The following is a 23,054-nucleotide window of genomic DNA, read 5'->3' as shown; positions in this document are numbered from 1 at the left end:
GGATCGTCATGATTTTTGGTATGTAGATAGCCAAAGGGAAGACTTACATGATGGAATTCTAATTATGCAAATCGACGGTTGATTTGCATAATTAATGAGGAAAATGTGTAAATCCACTGCATTGCATTATAGGACTTTCAAACTTGTCACATATATAGCTGAGAAAGACAGAAATATCAATTCATATTGATTATGCAGATGATTATCTCATTTGCATAATCAATAAAAAATATGAACGTGTTGACGGATCGTCATGATTTTTGGTATGTAGATAGCCTAAGTAAAACCTTACATAATGAGATACTAGTTATGCAAATTAACAGCTAATTTGCATAATTAATGAGGAAAGTTGATAAATCCACTGTATTCCGTGATAGGACTTTCAAACTTGTCACATATGTAACTGAGAAAGATGGCAGAGAGTAAGAGGTGTATGTTTGGGTCCGCTAACATCTTTTCTTGAACTGCAGGAGGCGGTTTAGTTTCCTACTTTAAAATACAATAAGTCAAGAAGGGATTGAAAGGATCATCATGATTTTTGGTATGCTGATCGACAGCTTAAGTGATGCTTGATACAATTAATAGTACGTAAATAAGGATCTAATTTGTATAAGCAATGGCAAAATGTTATGAACCAACTCCAGGCATTTAAAGTAAAATATAATGAGTAACACATTTATGTCTACAGACATCATTCTACATAACAAATCTGGTTTATTTGGCAAAGGTATGTGTTCGTGGAACTCTAGTTTTTTGTCATTTCGAAAATAGTCGCTCTTTCTTGATAGTTTACTTTTTATATTTTTACCATGCAACAGTTTCGTAGTGTATGTTATTTTATTAAATGAAATCTATCTATTTGTCCTAAGAACACCCGGAAGCAGGTGGAGAAAGTGGCAGAGTTCCTGCAGTGGCCCGTGACCCCGGAAGTGATTGACAAGGTCGTTGAACAGAGCACATTCCAGAAAATGGCGACAAATCCTGCCACGAACAAAGTTGCAGGAAAGGATGTCAGAGCGGGGGTATTTGACACCACGAAGGGAACTTTCTTTAGAAAAGGTATAGAGTACGGTTCCTACTAGAGGTGTGTATCGGTACAAAAAAAATCCAGGTACAAGTCCGGTTCTGGTCTAGAGGATCAGGTCCAGGTCCAAACCTACCTCTGGATCTAATTGTGAAAACTTTTGAATGGGTAAACGGGTAATACTCGGATTTTCTACAAAGGCGGAGCATCTGACTCACAGATTTTTTAAAATCTGTTTTCATGTAAGTTTGACCGTAGAAACTTGGTAGAATTAACTATAAACTCTACTCCCATTCGTTTTGTCTTTGTCCTTGGTCTTTGTAACAAAACGCGTAAACCCATGCCAATATAATATGAGTCAAATTTGTCCGAAACGCGGTCCACTGATTGTTGTCGGTCAGTTTGTTTCCAGAGTCCAAACCAACAAGAAAAAAAAAAGATGTTGTACCGACATCGTACCGGTACCTATTACTAGTCCCTACATTTGATAAATTCTCATGTTGTTTGTGTTTGTTATAAATAAACTAAAATCAAAGTCCTTTCCGACTGGAAGCTGTACGTAATTCTATCATGTACGATGTAGAATGTAAATATTTTAAAATTGTTTTCTTTAGATCATAATCAAATCTCAGAAACGCAAATGTCCTTCAAAACTGAACAATGTGCTTTAATTTATTCCCTTACAGGTGTAGTTGGTGACTGGAAGTCTCACTTCAGTGACGAACAGAGCCAATGGTTTGACACCTTCTACCAAACTGGGACCAACCGGACTTCAGTTCGACTTTGTATTGTAGAAGAAAATAAAATATAACACCGGTTTAAAAAAGTTAATTGCGGCTGTCGTATCTTTCACAAAAAGTTCACCAATGCTCGGGCGATGTTGGAACTCGGCGCACTCACCAATCTACAAATTCGGTCGGCTTTCGAATTAGTTGTAAAGCCGGCTTGGGATAGCTTTCTTCATCGATTTTTACCTAGACCTAAACTATTTTGGCTAAAAGGAAATCAAGTAACTACTTTACAGAAAATTAGTTTACATTACGAAGTATAGATAGAGGTGTAGGGGAGACACAACCATTAGCGTCTGCGCCTAGAGCCCCCGGCTTTAAACCATTGAAAAGCCTCTAGATAGGGGGGTGTATCCAAAGACTAGCCGTATAGAAATTCTTGCAAATGAATTTCATGAAACTGGACATAGTAGGCTATCGTTTGAGGGTAAGTTTGTATGGCTTGAACATTTTATTATTGAGATAATTGCATATTTGTTTCCTCAACTCTCCCATTGAAACGCATGTATTACTGGGGGAAATTCTAAAGGCATCGTCTCCCCTATGCGGCAGCCCACCGGGACAAACCTGTGGCTTCGGAGCCCGGCCGGGGCCACCCGGGCACTCCCGACGGGCACCGGTGAAACTGTGACTGAAGCAAAACCGTAGCCTGGTATCCAGCCGTAATTATAGCTCCCGAGTCTCTTCTCTCCTCTTCGCAAATTACGTCTGGCCCTCGTCCATTTGAAAACGATTTCCGTTACATCACTAAGTAGCTAATAAATATGCATGAGTTAATATCTAATAAATATGCATGAGTTGCGCTCTCAGCTGGTCGGGTGACCTTTGGAACAAATGCGCCAATCAGGAAGTGCCATTTTTCACGTGACCTGTTGTTGATTAACAGAGGTCACCAGTCGAACCGCAGGTCACCCTAGAACGCGTTATTCTCTGAAATACGGCTTACGCCGGGTCACGGGCTGACCCCGCTGCATAGGTGTAAACTACAGCTTATTTTGCAACAAAGACACCTTAGATATACATAATGTCTATACTTTTTCGCATCTACAGGATTTGCCCAGCACAGCCAAGTGGATATTTATTGCATTGCAAAAGATCAGCCAACGTTGTGGCCCTTCGAAAAAAAGCAATTTTCGGTCTGTGTATTTGTGATTATCTTTTCTCCAGTTGGCCGGGGCACAATCAGTTTTGTCCACAGTCGGACAGTCCAGTTCCTCACCTTTACATTGATACCAAACTTGAAGGGTAGATTTTAGGAGAAACGGTTTTGCCCCCAAATTAACTGCGAACATGCGCAAATCACAGTGGGGAAGTTTCAGTCTGGTTGTAGCTACCCAAGCACACTACCCTGCGGACGGACCCAATTTTTGTACATTTCGCATTGTGTCACAGACCCCATTTCTTGGTACAAGAATCTGAATGGGTGCGGCTGTCACATGCAATATAATAAGTGACATGACGATAATCAAACACACATAGACACAGAGTTTTAGTAAAAAGTAAGAGTTTTTAAGATTCATCATATTTTTAGTCAATCTGTTTCGAACTCCTGGTCCGAACCTGGGTTCGAACTGTGGAACCCAGCCGGTACGTTCCATGTTCGTGCCGCGGGGGGCAGGCCTAATGTTGCAAGTTCAACCAGCATTTGGAAAATTTGATATAACTAACGGCTCAAGTCTTGCCGTCGCAAATAGATTTCGGGAAGCCCACCAAAATAAAACTAACATTATCCAGAAGCCAGAATAAGTAGGATTCATGTGCAAGCGTAATGATGTCAAAACATCATGAGTGAGTTTTGTAAAGCATAGTGAAAGATCAGTGTGTACGGTTTCTCATTCGAAAAAAGACGCCGGGGAATTTGACATGGCTGTAGTTTTTTTGGGGGCAAAACCGTTTCTCCTAAAATTTACCCTTCAAGTTTGGTATCAATGTAAAGGTGAGGAACTGGACTGTCCGACTGTGGACAAAACTGATTGTGTCCCGGCCAACTGGAGAAAAGATAATCACAAATACACAGACCGAAAATTGCTTTTTTTCGAAGGGCCACAACGTTGGCTGAACTTTTGCAATGCAATAAATATCCACATGGCTGTGCTGGGCAAATCCTGTAGATGTGAAAAAGTATAAACATTATGTAGGTCTGACGTCTTTTTGTTGCACAACAGGCAGTTGTTTATACGCATGCAGCGGGGTCAAACCAGGACAAACTGCGTTCTGGCTTATGACCTGTCCAGAGAAGGCTGCGCAGAACGGATGCGCATAGAGCTCTGCGGTTCGACTGTCACGCAGCTTCCAGAATTTCGCGGGAACGGTCGAATTGGTTTTGTTGCGTATCTGGACAATATTATCGCCGATTTCCGTCCAATTTCAAAGAGACATCATGGAATTTTGGATTAGCACCTTAGTGGCACTCTGTATGATGGGCCTGGGAGAAAAAATTCACAGAAACGGGACAGTCTTTCGCGATGTCTGCGCCGAAGAAGGTCGGTGTTCAGACATCCAACCTCCATGATTTTTGCCGACTGTGCGACTCCAACCAGAAGATCAAGGGAACGTTGCAGCATTGCAGACTTATTTTTCGAGCTAAGATAGCGCAATCGTGGGTAAAAAAGGAACCTGGTACACCGTCGCCACCACCGATTCCGATTGTGGATGTGTTGCAGTATATAGGCTTAGACGTATCGGAACAGGACGAAAGCAAATCCCACCGAATCTGCGAAGCCTGCTGCCGCAAAGTCGCAAGGGTTCGGGGGTCCATAGGAGATCTGAACGAGTGGAAAGCGAATGAAGGCCGTAAGGATGCGAGCCGCTCTCCAGTTGCAACGAGAAAACGGAGCCGCGAAACACCATCTAAGACACCGCGTGACAACAAGAAACGGGCCACCAAGACACCGACAAAAGCAGCCACGCCATCTGTAGCCGCGAAGCCTGATAAAGGGAAGAAGATGAGTCGCCTGCCCGACCGAAAAAGTGACACAAAGGTATAGTACACAATTTTATATGCGGTAAAGTGCTGACTATTTCATTTCTAATAGTAACATCGCATTTAAAACATGCTGTTGCAATTGACACGTCTCCCTTCAAAGCGAGAAATTCATCTTTTACTCGTCACGACAAAGCAAGTAACGTAAATATTGTAGAGGGGTCACTATAAATCAAGTGCATTTTCGTGATTTTCTACGCATGAATTATAACGTTAATGGTCTGGACAGTGTTTTAGAAAAGTATTTATGTGTCTGGCATTACAAAATTTAGCAGGTCAGGGATTATTAAAGTGAAATATGCGTAACTGAATTGATGCCTAATGAAAATAAAAATAGATTTGTGATATATTCTGTGGGACATAAAGGGTGTCCTGGCAAGGTGCAAAAATTATATGTATGTGTGTAGAGATTAGAGAAGTGTATGAACAAAATACAAAAGAATGAACCCGTCTGTTATTTTTCAAGTTCAGTCACTGATGTTTTCAATTAGCAGCAAGAATGATTGACATATATGTGTGAAATGCTTCCATGTAAAAAAAATACTAGAAATATATGGGAATATTTGTTGGATGATATTAAGAGGTGCACATTAATTGCCACTTCATCACGTATACTTTCTTGCCTGCCTGTCTAAGTTGGTTTTTCTGATTATGATTTATAGTTGGCACTGATTTCAAACTTGAACATTTTGAAATGAACATATCACTAAACATATGATTATGAGATATATTTATCACTTGTGTAGTTGTAACTTGTATTCATTATTCTATTTGCAATCATAATTTTCTGTAATCTGATAGTGATCTGAACATGGGCAATAGCATTTGACTGTTTTCTAATTTTTTTCTTCAGCTCAGCATATCCTACCAGAGCAAAGAACGAACCCACGCGTGCAAACAAGATGTTGCTGGCATAGCTGAAAACCTTGCCAAGGGAAAGTTTGATACATGTGCTAAGATGATCATGATACACCCCACACTGAGGCTGAAGATTTGGGACCAGCTGGTACAACAGGTACAGGCAGAGAGAACCTCACTGCTAGCCACATCTCCCAGTCACAGCATCCTTCGAAAAACGACGCCGTCTGATCTACAGAACTTTTCCTACTCAGCCATGGAGACAGAGCTGAAGGAACGAACACCCCTTCTCCACATGGTACTGTCAAATATCTCCAATGATTCGCAGGTACACACCTGTGTTGCAGCATCAATTGCCATTCGTGGCAAGGAGGCTAGGATGTCTGCCCTGGCCTACATCACAGATGCCATTTTGCAGTATGGCGGTACAAAGAAATCAGCTATGGAAATGCTAGCCAAGATGGGAATTTCCACCAACCATAACAACGCAGTCGCAAAACAACATGAAATGAGCCTGAACCATGACAAAACTGTAAAGGAATGGAAAAGAGACCTTGAAGCGTACTACAACAGAGATACAAGCCAGCCAGCCTCCACCAACCCATCACTGAGCCAGCCTGCCTCCACCAACCCAGCACTGAGCCAGCCTGCTTCCAACGACCCATCACTGAGCCAGCCTGCATCCACCAACCCAGCACTGAGCCAGCCTGCTTCCAACGACCCATCACTGAACCAGCCTGCATCCTACAACCCATCACTGAGCCAGCCTGCCTCCACCCACCCATCACTGAGCCAGCCTGCCTCCACCCACCCATCACTGAGCCAGTCTGCCTCCACCCACCCATCACTGAGCCAGCCTGCCTCCACCCACCCATCACTGAGCCAGCCTGCCTCCACCCACCCATCACTGAGCCAGCCTGCCTCCACCGACCCAGCACCGAGCCAGCCTGCCTCCTACAACCCAGCACTGAGCCAGCCTGCCTCCTACAACCCAGCACTGAGCCAGCCTGCCTCCTACAACCCATCACTGAGCCAGCCTGCCTCCACTGACCCATCACTGAGCGAGCCTGCCTCCTACAACCCATCACTAAACCTGCTTGCCTCCAGCAACCCACCACTGAGCCTGCTTTACTCTTGCAACACACCACCGCACCTGTCATTTGCCTTTGAGATAACAGACGAGGAGATGGCCATGTGTGGACTGCAAAGTCTGAACATAGATGATGCCCAGTCACCAACCGGCTTTTGTCCCCTCCCACCTTGCACGTACGGCATCACATTCGACAACGTGAACTTTTACGTAAAGGCCCACCACCAAACAAACAGTAAACACAACACAATGCTCAACTGGACACACCATGTAGCAGTTCTAGACAGAATCACCCCTCACCACCTCCGCAACACAGGCTCAACTAAACCTCTCCCTGACCTAAACCTTGATGAGGTGCTACCTACACACCTTGATCAGCAACACACGAGAAGAGAGTTTGTCGTCATGGCTACAAGAGTCATCCCCAGACACCTTAAGGAGTTTGAGATATTCAAGGACATCGTTGTGGCCCACATACCCCACCAATACTCAAAGGAAATGGCAGAGAAGTCCACAGAGGTATGTTTGAAATACTGTACTATATGGAATCTTTCAGTATGATTTGTGAATAAACAGTGCACTACAAAACAGACTTGTTGCATCCTACTTTATAGCTATGAGTGACTGTAATGCATGTAGTATATATGTATTTGTCAAGCTATTTGATGGAGATTTGCATGAGGTGAGTTATTCAGCATGCTTTTGAATTCTATCAATCATACATGTTCCTGCAGTGACTTAATGTTAATGCAACCAAGACCAAATATCCATGTTTCTCATGTGTTTTCACAGGTGCCATTGGGGCTGCTGTTCAAGGATGAATGCAAGACTGGGGACCTTGTTGACATCCTACTCCATTTCCAGAATGAGTAAGTTTGGTTCATATCACTATCATGTACTAAGCTGCTCATGTAAATACTTATAAAGAGTATTAGTTTTGACTTTGGGATGTATTGAACAACTGCATGTGGTGATGGACATGTCATATTAAAACAAAGTGAACTTATCTTCCTGCAATGTTCCAGGTACGTCCCACGTCAGGGAGAGAACATGGTCCCCATCTTCGTTGGCGGGGACAGGCTGTCCGAAGGCAATTCCCGCAACATACAGTGGGCGTTTGCGGAGGGAGACACACGGGAGGACCGCCTGCAGGGGATCTTCCTGAAGTATGAAGACTGGCACGCCATCCGAAATAAACACGGGGTATGTCTTTCTTCATTTTACAAGCATGTGTGCACATAGTATTGAGACACACTAACACATGTTTGTCTGTGGTCACATTATATTTTTATGTGTGTGTGTCATTCAGTCTATACAGACTATGAATTCTACGCAAGCTAACGGCAAGACTATTACAGTTGTACAGTAGTACAATACAGAATATTTTTATAATCCCAGAAAAATTGTTTTCCAGATACACAAGTCAATCTTCTTCTCTGAGAAGTCTGCTCGAGAGCATGGCAGCATGTGCAGTAACATGAATGTCTTAAGAGCCAGCAATGCCAAGAAGGGCCCGCACCAGGACTACAACTCGTACAAAGAGTTTGTCGACAAGGACCTGGATGCCCTGATCCTGACGGTTGCCATGGACTACTTCGGCATGGACACCATGGAAGGTACACTTTTCACACCGTTATTTCTGTTACATAAATTGGTGGATGTTAATTGCATATGTTATGCTATTAATGTGTAATTAACTTCCTGGTGTGGTTTGCCTTTTTTTCAAAACTTGTCTTTGTTGTACATATAATATCTCTAGATCTCCCAAAGAAGAACTGCTTTCCACCCGACATTGCTGTGGCTGACAAGGAGACCAGGCGAGCCTGGCTATCTGAGCAAGTGGGCCACATCATTGACAAGTACGTTATGCTGAAGGAAGGGGAAATTGTTTCCAATGTAGCTAGCGGGGTAAAAAGTTCCTTTTTCCCCCCAGAGCCCCTTCCCTGCAGGTACCCAGATTGTCATCGCACTTTCCGACATGAGAAAATCAGAAATGACCATGAAATTCAAGCACACGATCTCAACATGCAGCCTACACCTAACCCTAACTCATCACCAGACAAGCCAAAGGAGTCGTGCCAGGAGGAAGACTACAAAAGAAACTATACCCTGGCACGTCTCTCCTATGGCCTGTTTCTCAGAAACATGAGGGATGCTGTGAAAGAAGGAGATGGGGAACGCCTTCAGAGACTTTACTCATTTGCAATGCTATACTACAGGGCATATGGACACACCCAATATGCTTACAGCAGTTTTCTCATGAAGGTTCAAGTTGCCTCTATTCTGTCACCACACATGGCTCACAGTCTTGTCTGGAATCGCTTCTTCAACAAAAGGGGGGGGATGGGACAAAATATCTCACTAGATCTAAACCTCGAGAATCATAACAACTTCGCGAAGAGTTTCCTCAAGAACATGGGCCCAAATCTCAATGAAAAAAGTGCTTTACGAGTCACCCGTAGTTTGCATTACCTCAAGGCATTGATGGACAATCAGAATGCAGCATTGGGTCGAAGGGGTGCTTCAGGTTACCACCACAAAGAGAAATGGGATGAAGACATTAAGTTACTCGTTGAGGAGAACAGGAAGGCTGACCTGTTGGCCATCATCCCAGGCCGGGCATTTGAATCTTTCCCTTCATTCAACAGAAATCTGTTGCATAAGATTGACTACAACAAGACAGCAAAGTGGATGAAAGAGAAGCTTAAGTCATGGAATAAACACTACCACACTGACCTCTAAATTCACACTCGATGCTTTTGTTCTATTTTTCTCAAAGTAAACCTCATTCAATTTTTTCGACCCTGTATACATTGGAGTCTGTCTAATTTGGGAGTGCAAATGTATTTACATATCATCAGTCACGAGAACTGTTCATTCCAATGAGGCAATGTGAAGTACAACCGTTTGCATAATTTGAGCTCTGTATAAATGTATTTGCGTATAATCGCAACGAATCTCCAGTCCAACGAGACAACGAAAATATATCATTTTGCATAATTTGAGCTATGCACAAATTTATTTGTATATCAACATTGATGACAATCTGGGTCAGAAGCTCTATTGCAGTAGCAATGTCTAACAACAGGGGGCTCTGAATCAACATTGACCTTCGTTTTCACAAACACATATTTATATACCAGATGTATTTATGCTTTTCTGGATACAGTCATTTCAGTTCAGTAATCCATCTGGTGACACTATGATGGCTCTGGCTACAAATGATAATGGTTTATTTGGTGCCTAAAATGTACAGATTGGCAGGGCGCAAACACTAGGCCCTGAATTGCTCTTGTACTTTAAGCGAGCATATTTAAAATCGATTTAAAATTAGTTGTCAAGCATATCAAAATATTAAAATATACATATGTTGGGTTGAGCGATAAGAAATTCACGTTTCCTGTCGGCTCACAAATTGGACGGATGTGCCTAATCCCTAACGGCCCTTCCCATTGGTCCCCTGTTCTACCTTCCCCCATATCCCTCATTCGTCGTTGCTCACTCCTCGTGAGCGGTTGAGTACGTCTAACCCATTCCCGTGTCTGTCCAGTTTGTGAATAGACCGGAAATTTAGTTCTCTTCGGAGTTTACGAAGAAGAGAACAAAAGGTAAGGTTGAAGAACATATAAAGTATACGTTAACACAAACACAAGGCATACGAAAACAATATGTCAATTTTTCACGGAGGTAATTATGTTCTAAAAGCCTTCTGCACTAGCACTTTAGAGTCTATGTTTTCAACTGACCAAGGACGTCCTTGAACTGGTCAAATACACACACCCAATATGGCGGCGGGGTGTTTGTTTTCCACTTGACTAAATTCACACAACCAATATGGCGGCGGCTAGCGGGGGCGACCATGTAGAGTATCACAGATACAAGGGGATTCCCGTGTCTGCTGATGACGTTGGCGCTGAAGACATGGACGATATTCAGGACTTTGCTGTCCGAGACGATGACGTCTTTATCATTACGTATCCCAAATCAGGTAAGTTTGTACAGGTTTTGATCCTGATCCCTACAGGTTTGGATATACAGGATCACGGAAAGGGAGCATACCTTTGTACCCAACTTGCTTCGCATGGTGTTCCGTAGCGGTGACATGGTGTTCCGTAGCGGTGACATGGAGTTCCGTTGTGGTGGCATGGTCCTTTTTTGGACAGACGAGTACAATGTGGCACTGCACTCAAATTTTGTAACTTATATTAACAGTGCCTGGGTGACATATACATATAATGTGCAGGGTGAATGACCTGTAACGTTTCTAGGTGGCTATATATATGGCAACTGTTATGGCCATATGGGAACTGAACTATGAAAACTGTTCTCCTCCCTTAACAACAATGGTTTGCAGTTTCTAGCATAGCTTTTTCGCTGCATGCCGAGCTCTTCTTAAAAACAAACGTAAGTAAGCTTAGAAAATAACAATCCTCAATGGTAAAGGCTGGGAATTTCATCCACGTGTTGAAGTAAAAGTAAAGTTAAATATAATCACTACGGGCCATTCTAAAGCAGTTCCCTGCTTTCAATTGTGAAGATAATTTGCTTGTGATCGATATATTAATAAAGTGCATAAATTGTGATTAAGAAAGAAAGGAACATTGACAGAATCATAGATAGATTTGCATAATTGATTAGGAATACCCATACTTCCAGAGTTTTTCATAACAAGATTTCAATAAGTGATATATAATGTAATTGAGGGCAAGTGTAACATAAGGCCACAGTAAGTAAATTTTAGGATGTCAGACGCTCACTAATTTCACCTGCTTGCTCGGGGATGTTCAGCATGACAAGCAAGTAGCAAAATGCCCAAATGCGCAAATAAGTTTGAAATGATCGAAACAGAAGTCTGTAAGATACAATGTTCTTATTTTCACTAATACAGGGACAGCTTGGCTGCAACGCATCGTTTCTCTACTGTATTATGGCGCCGAGTTGTCAAAAACTGACGAGAAAGAGCTGGACGAACTGGTGCCTTTCTTTGAACAAAAGAATGGAGACAGCGCCACCTTCCGGGAACTTTCGGAAGTTCCGTCACCAAGACTGATCAAAAGTCATCTTCACTTTTTTCTTGCGCCATTACAACTGAAGCAGGGTAAAGGAAAAGTGGGTGAAATTTGTGTGTGCCTTTATGTGTGCGTGTGTGTGTGTGTTTATGTGTGTGTGTGTGTGTATGTATGTGCGTGTGTGTGTGTGTGTGTGTTCTTGTGTGTGTGTGTATGCGTGTGTGTGTATTTGTGTGTGTGTATGTGCGTGTGTATGTGTGTGTGTGTGTGTATCTGTCCAAGAGAACAAGGTTTATGTTGTGTGACCAGTTCATAATTTTTTTTCTTTTTTTCTCTTATTTTATGTGAATGCACAATTAATGTGTGTAAGTTCGTACATCTATGTGTAATGTATGTGTTGGTGTGTTTTGGGGTGTAAATGTGTATATATATATATATTATGTATGTATCTAATGTATAAGCCATTTGGATATGTTCTGGTGAAATCATTACAATACGTTGCGACAATCAACAAGTAAATTGTGAATTAATTCTTTTTATTATGATTAATGATTTTTTAATACAATAGAGTTCAAATATATCTCATGGTGGGGTAGAAAATGCTTACTAATACTGTTTCTTATATATTGTCCTTTTTCTGTTGCATGTTACAGGTTATCTACGTCGCCAGGAACCCAAAAGACCTTGCAGTGTCCTACTATCACTTCCACTTTCTGTGTACAACTATCAAGACCCCCACATCCTGGGAACAGTTTCTACAGGAATTTGTAAGCGGAGAAGGTAGAGGCACACGAATTCCTGCTTATAATTACGCATCACTTCGTCCGACCATGCTTTGCCTTCTACTTGACCGTTGACATTGAGTTCAGCTGTTGGAAAGTATACTTATTCTAACAGGGGCTTAGATTGAGTATTTTTTAGCTATAAATTGCACCTTTGACTAAAGAAAAAAAACGTATAGACGTTGTTAACACATTTGGCAGTCTGAAACGATCTTTCAATACAAGAGTATGCAGAACCAAACTTGACCTGGACTGATAAATAAAACATTTGCATAGAAACTTCCCAGGAAAATCAAAACAAAAAAATGAGCTCAGCAAACTGTTGATCGAAGTACAATTGCATTGGTATTGTCACATGATCTCAACATCTAAAGCGTTCCGTTCCGTAAATATTGTTAAAAAAGTTTTTATGTTTTTATCCTTGTGAGAAATATTGCTTGTTGTGCATGACTAAATCCTTTACCTTTACAAGTGTGTACTGGGCCATGGCACAACCACGTGCTGGGTTGGTGGGAACAGAAGGACAACCCAAACGTGCTGTTTCTGAAGTACGAGGACCTACAGAAGGTACGATCTAACATCTAAAATTATAGTATTACGTTCTGGAAAAAGTTGAATTGTAATTCCCAACACAAAAAATGGACTTTGCAGTATTTTTTTCTCTGTCTCTGTGTCATAGAAAATAGCAAAATATCTTTACTGATGAATGTGTAAATTAGTATTTATCAATATTTGCATGTACATGATGAAACCGTTCTACCTTCTTTCGCATTTTTCTGTTATCCTTGATCAATGAATCTTTTTGTCCTAAAGAACACCCGGAAGCAGGTGGAGAAAGTGGCAGAATTCCTGCAGTGGCCCGTGACCCCGGAAGTGATTGACAAGGTCGTTGAACAGAGCACATTCCAGAACATGGCCACAAACCCTAACACGAACAAAGTTTCAGGGAAGGAGGCCAAAGCAGGGATATTCGACTCCTCCAAGGGAACTTTCTTTAGAAAAGGTGTACAATTTGTTCTCTACATGCTAATAATACACCCTAATATCACACTGGCTTAATAGAATGCAGAAAGAATTGATGATATCAAAGTTCTCATCGACAAAGGTGAATGGCAAAGGTGTGTTATTCCCTAACATTTCTTGCCTGACTCTGTTTTATACCTGTCAAAATTCGGTTTGTCTGTCAATGCCCAGACGTGTTTTGTTTATGTTTCAGGAGCCATTTCTCAATTATTATACATAACACCAAGAATGTATTTTGCTTCACATGTGCATTATCATGTCCTGTTCATATATCTGCCTACGTAGGCCAACTCATTACAACTCATTACAAAAACGAGATAATGCTTTATGATACTCACTAGATTGTTTATACTGTTATATTATATCACATTAGTTGTTAGTTATTTGTATTAGTATATAGTTGTTCACATTGCCATACATTGTAACTGTTACAATTGTTGCGCAATAAAGTTCTTCTTGTGCAGCTTTACCCGTGAACCTGCTTTTATCATTACATACAATTGGTTGATAGTTTTATTCTTTCTTCATTTAACTGGTATGTTTCTTTTATTGATGGTCTGTCTCTTAAATCTCCGAAATCTTATTTATCAAAATAACTCAATAGCACTTCTACTCCTTTACAGGTGTAGTTGGTGACTGGAAGTCTCACTTCAGTGACGAACAGAGCCAATGGTTTGACAACTTCTACCAGGAGAAACTGGGACCAACTGGACTTCACTTTGACTTTGAATGATAGACGGAACAAAATACGTTACAGCATTTGCCAAATAAAAGACTATGTAAGGAACCTGATCATGTGTACATCATTCATTTGAAACATCTCATTCAAGCACATGCACATCTATCGGCATTTAATACACAAAGAAAGCTGATGATAATTGACAAAAAAATGCCACTTAGCTCAAGTAAGTGTTGTGAGTTTTGGGACCCCTAGTAACTTTTGTGGAACTGCAGGCGCCGGTTTCCTTCAAACTTTGGACGAGAATAACTCATTTAGTCCTGTTGTCCTCTCATGCCTCTGTTTGCTCTAATTCCAAGCAGTTTGTTCCGACTGGCTTGTTTGTCCGTGCTGTCAAACACAATGTCAGTATGTCGAGCTCTTACCGGACATTCCCGACATACTTACAACATACTGACAACAATCAAATAATAGATTGATATATGTTTCATCTTGATTTTGGTAAAAATCGTTAGGCTTTGCATAACCCTTCAACCAACAACGCATATGGTATAGCGAAGTTTCTAACCACTTAGAAGGTCGTTTAGATTATGAAGCATTATCATTTGTTTGCCTATTCGAATCTTTATAAAGCTTGACCCCCTATTTAAATCCCTTTTTAAGTCCTTTTCTCCGCTCATTGTACCTGTTGCAACTGTCGTGCAATAAAGTTCTTCTTCTTCTTCTCAATAGACATGCACCAGTGTTCCCTAATTTCAACGTAGTTTTTCCGACCGGCTTGTTTGTCAGTGTTGTTCAAACACAATGTCAGTATGTTGGGCTTTAATGATTAACCCGGTCACATGTCAACGGCCACGTACTATTTATTACCTCACCATTATATATAGACCATTCCAATATAACGTTGACATCTTTTGCTTGTAAAAATGGAACTCAACACAAGAAAAAGTACAAGTTTCGTTCCAACTATTTTTTAAACAATAGTCTTATGTTAACCGGCACACATGAATTACTGAAAGTTGTCGTTTTTAACGTTAGATTAATAAAACTATCACACTACCTTCACCTTGGAATAAAAATGGACTCTTCTCGGGGCCAAGGTCCGTTCAGCTGTTGCTCACATGACAAGGTGAGGTCATTGTTTAAAGGTACATTTGAACCGGTGAAAAGGTGAGTTACAGTTACACCAAATTCGCCAGTAACGGAGAATTACTACGGAAATACAACCCAGGTACTCATCAACATAACAGATACTGGTAGGCAAACTTTATCTCCATCTGTCCTTAAACTTATAGCTGCCTGAAGAAGCGAGTTGAACTTGTACATACTAGTATACATTAGTCATTGTAGAGGAAGCAAGATATGACGTTCTTACATCACTATAATTGTACTTCTGCTTTATCATCTTGACTTGACTGCACTTGATTTAAGGCCTTTTAAAACAAAGATAATCGGTACTGTAAAAATAATATATATTTTTTGTAATTTAACCGCTTTTAAACGTTCCACTAGAACTACTTAATGAAATATCGCTGGGGACATCAAAATCGTCTATGTGCTCTATGTAGCATTTAGATTTAATAATCGGTGGTTTAGTCATGATGTGTGTACCTCTTGCTTTTCGCCCACGTTCTTTAAGTCATTGATGTTTCTGTTTTTGGTGTAACTGATAAGCTAACTTGTATTTTAAATGATCACTTATCTTGTTTTAGAAACAGTAAAATCCACTTCAGTATGCAGGAGAGGGTGGGGGGGTGCTCACGAGGAGATACAGGAATATATCCCAGAGAATGATCACTGAGCCATCTCTTGACAGTGCACTTTTTGACCGTCTCCATTTCTTATTCAAACATCCTCTCGAAACTCAGGAAATGTGATTTCAGGGAGTTGAATTGTCAAACACTTACAGGGGACATGCCTACCCATCTGACGCTCAAGCCTGTAGCGATCGCTTGTCCAACAAATTTACAAAAAAGGGACTACGAAACAAAATCCTTGCTACGGGCATTACATCATAATTTTGAATGAGATTTACCATCACTTGTCCAAACTGTCCAATCATTTTGTGTACCCTCATGTTGTTCCTGCTAGATAAGCGTGTTTGTACGATGTTATAGGAACAGAATATAAAAATATCAAACGAAAACTGTGCTTGGTTCCCTTTTTTGTCATAAAAGAGACAGTCACGTATTCGTACACGTATACTTCCTCTTTTTTTCGAAACTGGAAGAAAGGGATTCGCCATAAAAATAATAACGCAAACTAGCATACTAGACAGCAGTGTATCCAATTTTGTAGAGTTTGACCGGAATAATCATTTTAATTATCATTCTTTTACTCAGGTAGGGCACTCAGGGAGAAACAGAACCAACACACGGACCAGTTGGAATTATTTGTTGGACAACGTTGTCTTTAACATCAAAAAAGACAAAAGAGATAATTCAAAATTTCAAATCAATCGGCTGATAAACTAAAGACCAATGGCAGAAGCTGCACCCGAGGGGAGAAGGCGTCGAACGAGGAGACACAGAGTCATAGGGCCGGACGACGCCATCTTGGAAGATGGCGGCCTGATTTCCATGTTGACTTGCTGTTTCCGGGGAGAACCGTCAATGCTGAGAGATGAGAGACTGGAAGAGAAACAACCTTTATTAACCAGGTATTTTTAATAACCTAAAGTCAATGTTTTTGATTAATCATAATAAGGCCACAGCAAGTAAATTTTATGGATGACTTCCTTTGCAGACTGCAAACATAGTGCGATAGGGCGAAAAAACAAGATGGGTGAAAAAAAGAAGATGGCTACATTTTCAAAAATAGGAACCATAAATTTGATGACTGTTGTAAAAAAAATCAAAGGGCCAAAACATGGTATCAGAGCCAACAATGCATTCGTTTCTGTATTCAAGACATGTACTGGTGTGGTAAAACTGACGGTAGACTGGCATCACCAACAAAGTTGGTAACCACACGTTGGTAGCTTCCATATTGGTGTCAATTTTACAACTATCCAAAAATTTACATTTCTACAACTACAGTCATGTGTCACTTCTACAAGTACAATTATTTGGCCACAACACAATATATTTGCTCATTTTTTACCTTATCGTCATGTTGACCATCCCTGCAGAAGAAAAAAATCTTTTTTTTTGCTCTGAAATCAGGCGAAAACTAATGCGCGCGTTGATGTCATCCATAAAATTTACTTGCTGTGGTCTAAATATCTTTTACTAGCTAAGAAATAGCCATGCTTTTATCCATAGGAGTTACTGGTACTTGATGACCTAGGATTGATGCGTTGAAAAATTCGAATTTTACAAGAATTATCCTACTGTGGGAATCGTTGCCATCAGATAGTGTATGAGCATTCTCATTTATAAGTTTTAAACAGCGCTAGAATTTTCAGCTGGGTGTGCCAAGGTAAGGTGTGACAGGTCGTTCAGTGTTATAACTTTCTATTTTTGTCGCACCTCGTACACGAGAAGCTGTAGTGTTATATCAAAGGTTGGTTATACCTTTAGTTGATTGGTGGACAGTGTCACCAAAAATCCTACACACGGTTTTTCTGCTGCATGGTTTGCTGTTTGACAATCATCAAAGGTTTTGCTAGTAGGTAATTGCTTCTTCTTTCCACCAATGCGCGCAAACATGTCGAATATCATCAAGATACACTTATTCTCGAGTCACGTTGTCCACAAACAGACAAACTTACAAACAAACAGACGCACCCCAAAACAGAACCTTCTTTACGAAGGTATCCAAATGTCCTATGACCTTTTGGTCTCAAGTTTGACCTGATAAGACTTCCCTTATCCGAACTAGGCAAAATAGTTGCTAGAGTTCAAAGGTAAAGTGACATAGAAAATGGTTCATTTCCTAAACAAAGATAATCCGTTCTCTCAAATTGCTCGATGCGTTGGGCAGAATTATCTCTCTCTCTTTACTATGATATAAAATCATAATGCTGCTCATAATACCCCTTTACACTAAGACGGCGCTCTCGCCGCGCTCTCTCTGCGACCTCAAATTTGACATATCGCTTGATGAATTCTATAGAAAAGAAACGATTATCTTTTTCACACTTTGTGTGTTATGTTGTCTTCTCAGTCACACTTTTACGTTTTGTATGATGTACCCAGTGTGAAAGCGAAGGTTACACATGTCCTATTTAGGTCGCAGTAAGAGCGCAGCATGATCGCCGTCTAGTGGGAAGAGGGTCTTAAGCTCGTTGTGGCCTTGAACAGCTCAACTTCAAAGGAACTTTGCTGTTTAAAGGCCACGCTAATGTGATGTTAAACAAACATGTGGCTCCAAATGTACTGCAAATATTGACAAAACGCTGAGCTATTCGCGTTGTTTATATAAGATTATTGGTTAGAAAGCATTGGAAGTTACCTGGCTTAGGTCAAAATCAACTAGAGTTCAACGAACTCATTACTTCGCAAAATGATTTTTTTAATTAACCCTATACAACTTCGTATTATTTGTGTTTGTTATTTATGTTAATAAGGATGTATAATGTCAATAAGGTCATAATTCTTCTTTCACGCAAATAAAAGATGTACACAATCTATGATAAAAAAAGGCATTTCCTAATAATATATGCAGATTAGGTCCTGCTCGAACTAATCCCGAGAGCCTATTCCACAGTACTTGATCCCCCATGGCCCTTTGTAGCTTTTGAGTATCTTGCAGGCCTGTGTCGCTGTGTAAGCTGTCTAAGTAGGTAACCCTGGGTCTTTATCCTTTAGTAGTAGGCTCCCAGAGTACAAGATGGTGTGCAGGGATTTCGGGGTGTTTTATATTAACACAATGACCAGCCAGTTCCATTCTGCGCTCTTGTATTTTCTTTGTGACAGGTGGTAGCTCATGGTGCAATTGTTCGTTCGTAAGCTTTTGCTGCCATGAAATGTTTAAGCACATTCGTCGCATGCGGGTGTTGCGACCATTTAGCCTTTTCTCGAATGACTTGGAAAAGTTCCACGTTTCCGAGCCGTATAACAGTACAGATTCCACGGTTGCAATATACAAAATGTACAACCTCACGTTCGTTTTCATTAGATAAAGATGAAAGAAAAGAAACTTTAATTTCGAATGATACAGATGCGTGAATGAAGGAATTAACGTTTATTACAAGAACTCAGTACAATAATATTCTTCTAGAGACTATGACCTTAGCTGAAAATGAACAGAATAAATCATTAATTTAGTGTATGTTATAACACAGTTTGCCACACATGCACCGAAAAACAAATTCTTCATTTTTGTTCTTTCACATCTTATTTGTTCATTTCGCAACTGCTTTGGACGATTTATATATTTATATTTAATACATTTTGCGGAAACAGTCGAAAATTTATGCGCGCTCGAATATGCGATCCAATCAACATGACTAATCGACAAAGAAACCATTTTGCTGACTGCACCTGAAATATTATCGGTCATAGTTCCCGATTCTGTCACAATAACCTATAACACTGATAACCTACAACCTAGTAGGAGGGGGCAATGATCAATCTTATATACGGCCTAGGTGACCGTCCAAGGGTCTAAAGTCAGCTCTCATATCTGAAACAAACGAATTGTACATGTACTCCAATTAATCGATGAAACAATAATCGTTGTCGGCCTGAACATTCGTACAGGTAACAAGTTTACCAGAATAGAATACTAAGTCGTTCAGATTCCGTAATAAAGTGACGATTGAATTGAATTAAGCAAAATACAGAAAAAAGAAGTCGCTTGAGAAAAAAACTTTTCTTGAAAGCTCTAGATACGCAGTGGATGCAATATTCTAGATTGCAACCACCGTCCTTCCTCAAATACCATTCTATAGGAATAACGGATATAGGTTACCCCCGCGGATAAAGGTGAACAAGTGTTACATTACGGTAGTAATTAACAACGCAAAAGAAACTATCGGACACAAAACCTTGAGGCATTTTGTATCTTGACAATACAAGTTTTCAATGCAATGTTATAATATTTCTTCAAACTTGAAATGTTTCTTGAGACAAATTGTGACATAGTGGTTCACTCTGGGATATAATCAGGCTACTCTAGATCTACAGAGGCACGTCAACTGTACAGTGCATGAGTCTGTGGTTAACCGTGCCGATCAGTAGCTGCTTGTTGTGATAACATCCCACGCTTGACCCCCATAACCCGGCACGTCCGTCGTCAGAGAACATCTCGGTGATACTGGAGTTCTCCCCCGCCGGGTTCTCTATCCGCAGCACCTGGGAGCCGCACGGATGGGACGCGTTTTGCATGTGTACGGAAAAATCGATTGGTCTAGGGATAGCCCCTACCCACAGATCCCCGTTGGCAGGGTCCACACAGATATTATCAACACCTGTGTGTAGTATTATGTCATGGCTGAACAGTAGAGTGTTGTCGTCATGTCGGTGATATACGGTCACCGCCGCAGCGGTGGGGTTTGCAACATAAACGAGCTTGCCGTCGGGCGAGAGGTTGACACCGTTAGCGTACAGTAAGCCGTCGGCCACGATGATTGCCTCCCCGCCGCTGTAGTAGACAACATTGGACCACGGGAGTAGAAGCCAAGTCTCCGCCATCTTGCTGTATAAACCAGTGCTGTACTTGTCATTGGTGGCGTAAAAACTATCAGGTCCCGTGGCCACAATGTCATTCAGGCTGTACGGAAGTGGGTGCTTGACAGACTCGATGTGATGCAGGCTGTTTGAGTCGGAGTCGAATCGAAAGATCTCCACTCTGTCTTTGTAACCTTTGCCATGGTTCACGACAAAGAGCCGAACTTGTCCCGACTTGTCTTCGTAAACGCTAAGACCGTGCGGCATGAAGTCTTCTTTAACGCTCTGGGGAACGATCTGAACTTCCTTGGCTCCCTTGGTGGGGTTCTTAAAGTCAAACACAAGAATTCTCTGTTGAAAGGAGAAGTAGACAGGGTCCAGAATGAAGCCAGGCGGCAGTATACCTGACGATATGAACGCCAGTCCAGACGAGGTCAGTGCGATGTCTTCTGAACCCTGCTCTACCCCGGGAACAAGCCGACATGTGCCCGGCACGTGGTTATACACGTGCTTCAACATCCCTGATGCAGAGATGATCTTTGCTACATGATTCACCACCACTGCTGACAACACCGCCATAAGAGCGAGTACTACTTTCCCAGCCGCCACTCTAAGTCTTTCCCTACAAAATTGTCAGTCCCTTTCCATTTTCAAGAAACGTATGAAAAACAACCTTATAGAGAAGCCAACTATTTACTCCTGATTTGTTGTTTTTTTCCTTGTTTTTGATCATGTTATGCTCAATTATCATTTAGTATTATACCGTGTATTTGGTGCTCCTTTAACCTGTTTGTTTGCAGTCTTTGCACCCATTGTCTTGGTTATCTGTATTTGCTTTCATTTTGTTTTGCTAGCATGATTAATTGTATGATTTTGACTAATTTCTTTATGATCTGTTGATCATGTTTAGTTTTGTCTAATTTCAGTTTTTGATGTTAAGATTAATATTAACGTTGTGTATGATCACTGAGTTATATTATTTTCACTTGGTTTATTATTGTTCGATGTATAATCTTCATGACCATTTAATTGTATCATGATTTGTATATTTTGACGGGGGGAGAGTTTGTATAAGCCACGTGGCTTTTTTCTCCCCCCTTGCACGTTCTGTTGTATTCTATAATTTTCTGTATGTATCATTTTTTAAAGTGCAAAATAAAATCAATCAAAATCAATCAATCATTCTGAGCTCTTGTTTGGCCAGCTGACTGTCGTTGGGAGGGGCGTGGCCCGTGTGCAAATAGTTCTCACGCCGAAGTTTCTCTGGACGAGTCGACTATGAACGCATCAAGGTCATGTAAATATTTCAATGAAGATTACTAAACAAAGGAAAGAATTTGAAAGCCTGTAAATTTGGAAATGTTGATAGATAACTATAGTCCGTTTTTCCGTCAGTTGACGGATATTTGCTGCGTGTGACGGAAAAGTTTTTAAACCAATCTGTCAACCTTGACGGACAAAAATTCTTTAAAAGTGGAAGCTACAGGCTGCTTGGGGACGCTGTCCACGGTCGGAAAGCCACACACTGTTTGTTTTGCTATTGTTATGATTGTTGACTTAGTGTGTCGGCATACGATAATGTCATTAAAAAACCGTTTTTCAAGGTCTCGGTTCCGTCTTTTTAACTTAGTTTTCGCGGTTTTCACGACAATGGGAATTGGCTGACGGAAAAAAAATTCGAGCAGGTTAGAGCCCTGGTCGCGCTGCCCCTATATTCGACAGGAAAACCGTGAAGAAAGTACGGTTGTACATGTAATAGTGCCACAAAATTCAAATCAAATTTGAATATAAACTAGAGTTCGGCGACCTCATACCTCCATGAAAATTTAGAGCTTTTGTAAATTTCATGCAATTGACTAAGACATTAACATAATTTATGCGTGTTGTTGTTCATCATTGACTAACGTACACATGTCACAAGTATAAAATTCCAATCATTAGACTTAAAGCGGCTTTGCAATTTTTACATAAATTATGCAAATAAGTTCCACATTACCATATTTGGTATCTGCTTATATTCCATGTATCATAATTAATAAGTGTTACATTTATTGAAGTCCAGTTATTAGTAATAATGGTATTATACAATTTCCTCATTAATTATGCAAATAAGGTCCTCATTTGCATAACATGTATATCATTATGAACACCTATGCCTAAGCTACCTGCACCCCTAAAATGATGCCAATCCGTCAATCCTTTCTGCAGTTATCCACTTTGGAATGTCTTGACAAAAACGCCCCTGCAGTTCCGAAATTACATGT

The 23,054-nt window shown here is 40.8% G+C and overlaps 4 protein-coding genes across 5 annotated transcripts in view; 3 read left to right on the top strand and 1 right to left on the bottom strand.

The window, feature by feature from the left end:
* LOC118403135 (sulfotransferase 1C4-like) overlaps nucleotides 1–14,349 on the top strand; it is a 17,901-nt gene extending 3,552 nt beyond the window's left edge. The window contains exons 1-5 of one of the 2 annotated variants that reach the window (XM_035801631.1): nucleotides 10,656–10,731; nucleotides 12,406–12,532; nucleotides 13,007–13,101; nucleotides 13,348–13,537; nucleotides 14,181–14,349. In XM_035801631.1, coding sequence (XP_035657524.1) covers nucleotides 10,699–10,731; nucleotides 12,406–12,532; nucleotides 13,007–13,101; nucleotides 13,348–13,537; nucleotides 14,181–14,290 — 555 coding nt within the window. In that variant the 5' untranslated portion in view covers nucleotides 10,656–10,698 and the 3' untranslated portion in view covers nucleotides 14,291–14,349. Of the gene's footprint in view, nucleotides 1–10,655; nucleotides 10,732–12,405; nucleotides 12,533–13,006; nucleotides 13,102–13,347; nucleotides 13,538–14,180 lie in introns of those variants that run through there. The other variant, XM_035801630.1, reaches the window with a different exon arrangement.
* Nucleotides 4,127–9,791, top strand: LOC118403134. Its single transcript, XM_035801629.1, has 6 exons — nucleotides 4,127–4,793; nucleotides 5,649–7,262; nucleotides 7,536–7,612; nucleotides 7,769–7,946; nucleotides 8,158–8,359; nucleotides 8,503–9,791. Exons 1-6 carry the CDS (start codon nucleotides 4,278–4,280, stop codon nucleotides 9,483–9,485), a joined length of 3,570 nt encoding a protein of 1,189 aa, XP_035657522.1. The 5' UTR covers nucleotides 4,127–4,277; the 3' UTR covers nucleotides 9,486–9,791.
* A 2,305-nt stretch (nucleotides 14,350–16,654) lies between the features above and the next one.
* The window catches only part of LOC118403688 (melanoregulin-like), a gene marked incomplete in the record, with an annotated part of 21,144 nt that continues 14,744 nt past the window's right edge, over nucleotides 16,655–23,054 (top strand). The window contains 1 exon segment of the mRNA XM_035802465.1: nucleotides 16,655–16,871. Coding sequence (XP_035658358.1) covers nucleotides 16,717–16,871 — 155 coding nt within the window.
* Nucleotides 20,055–21,403, bottom strand: LOC118403687 (serum paraoxonase/arylesterase 2-like). Its single transcript, XM_035802464.1, has one exon. The coding sequence runs from the start codon at nucleotides 21,367–21,369 to the stop codon at nucleotides 20,302–20,304; it is 1,068 nt and encodes a 355-aa protein (XP_035658357.1). The 5' UTR covers nucleotides 21,370–21,403; the 3' UTR covers nucleotides 20,055–20,301.

The sequence above is a fragment of the Branchiostoma floridae genome, chromosome 16 (assembly GCF_000003815.2).
Source record: "Branchiostoma floridae strain S238N-H82 chromosome 16, Bfl_VNyyK, whole genome shotgun sequence".
NCBI lineage: Eukaryota > Metazoa > Chordata > Leptocardii > Amphioxiformes > Branchiostomatidae > Branchiostoma > Branchiostoma floridae.
Note: the sequence above shows the minus strand (reverse complement) of the source record. Positions and strands in the feature narration are given on the sequence as shown.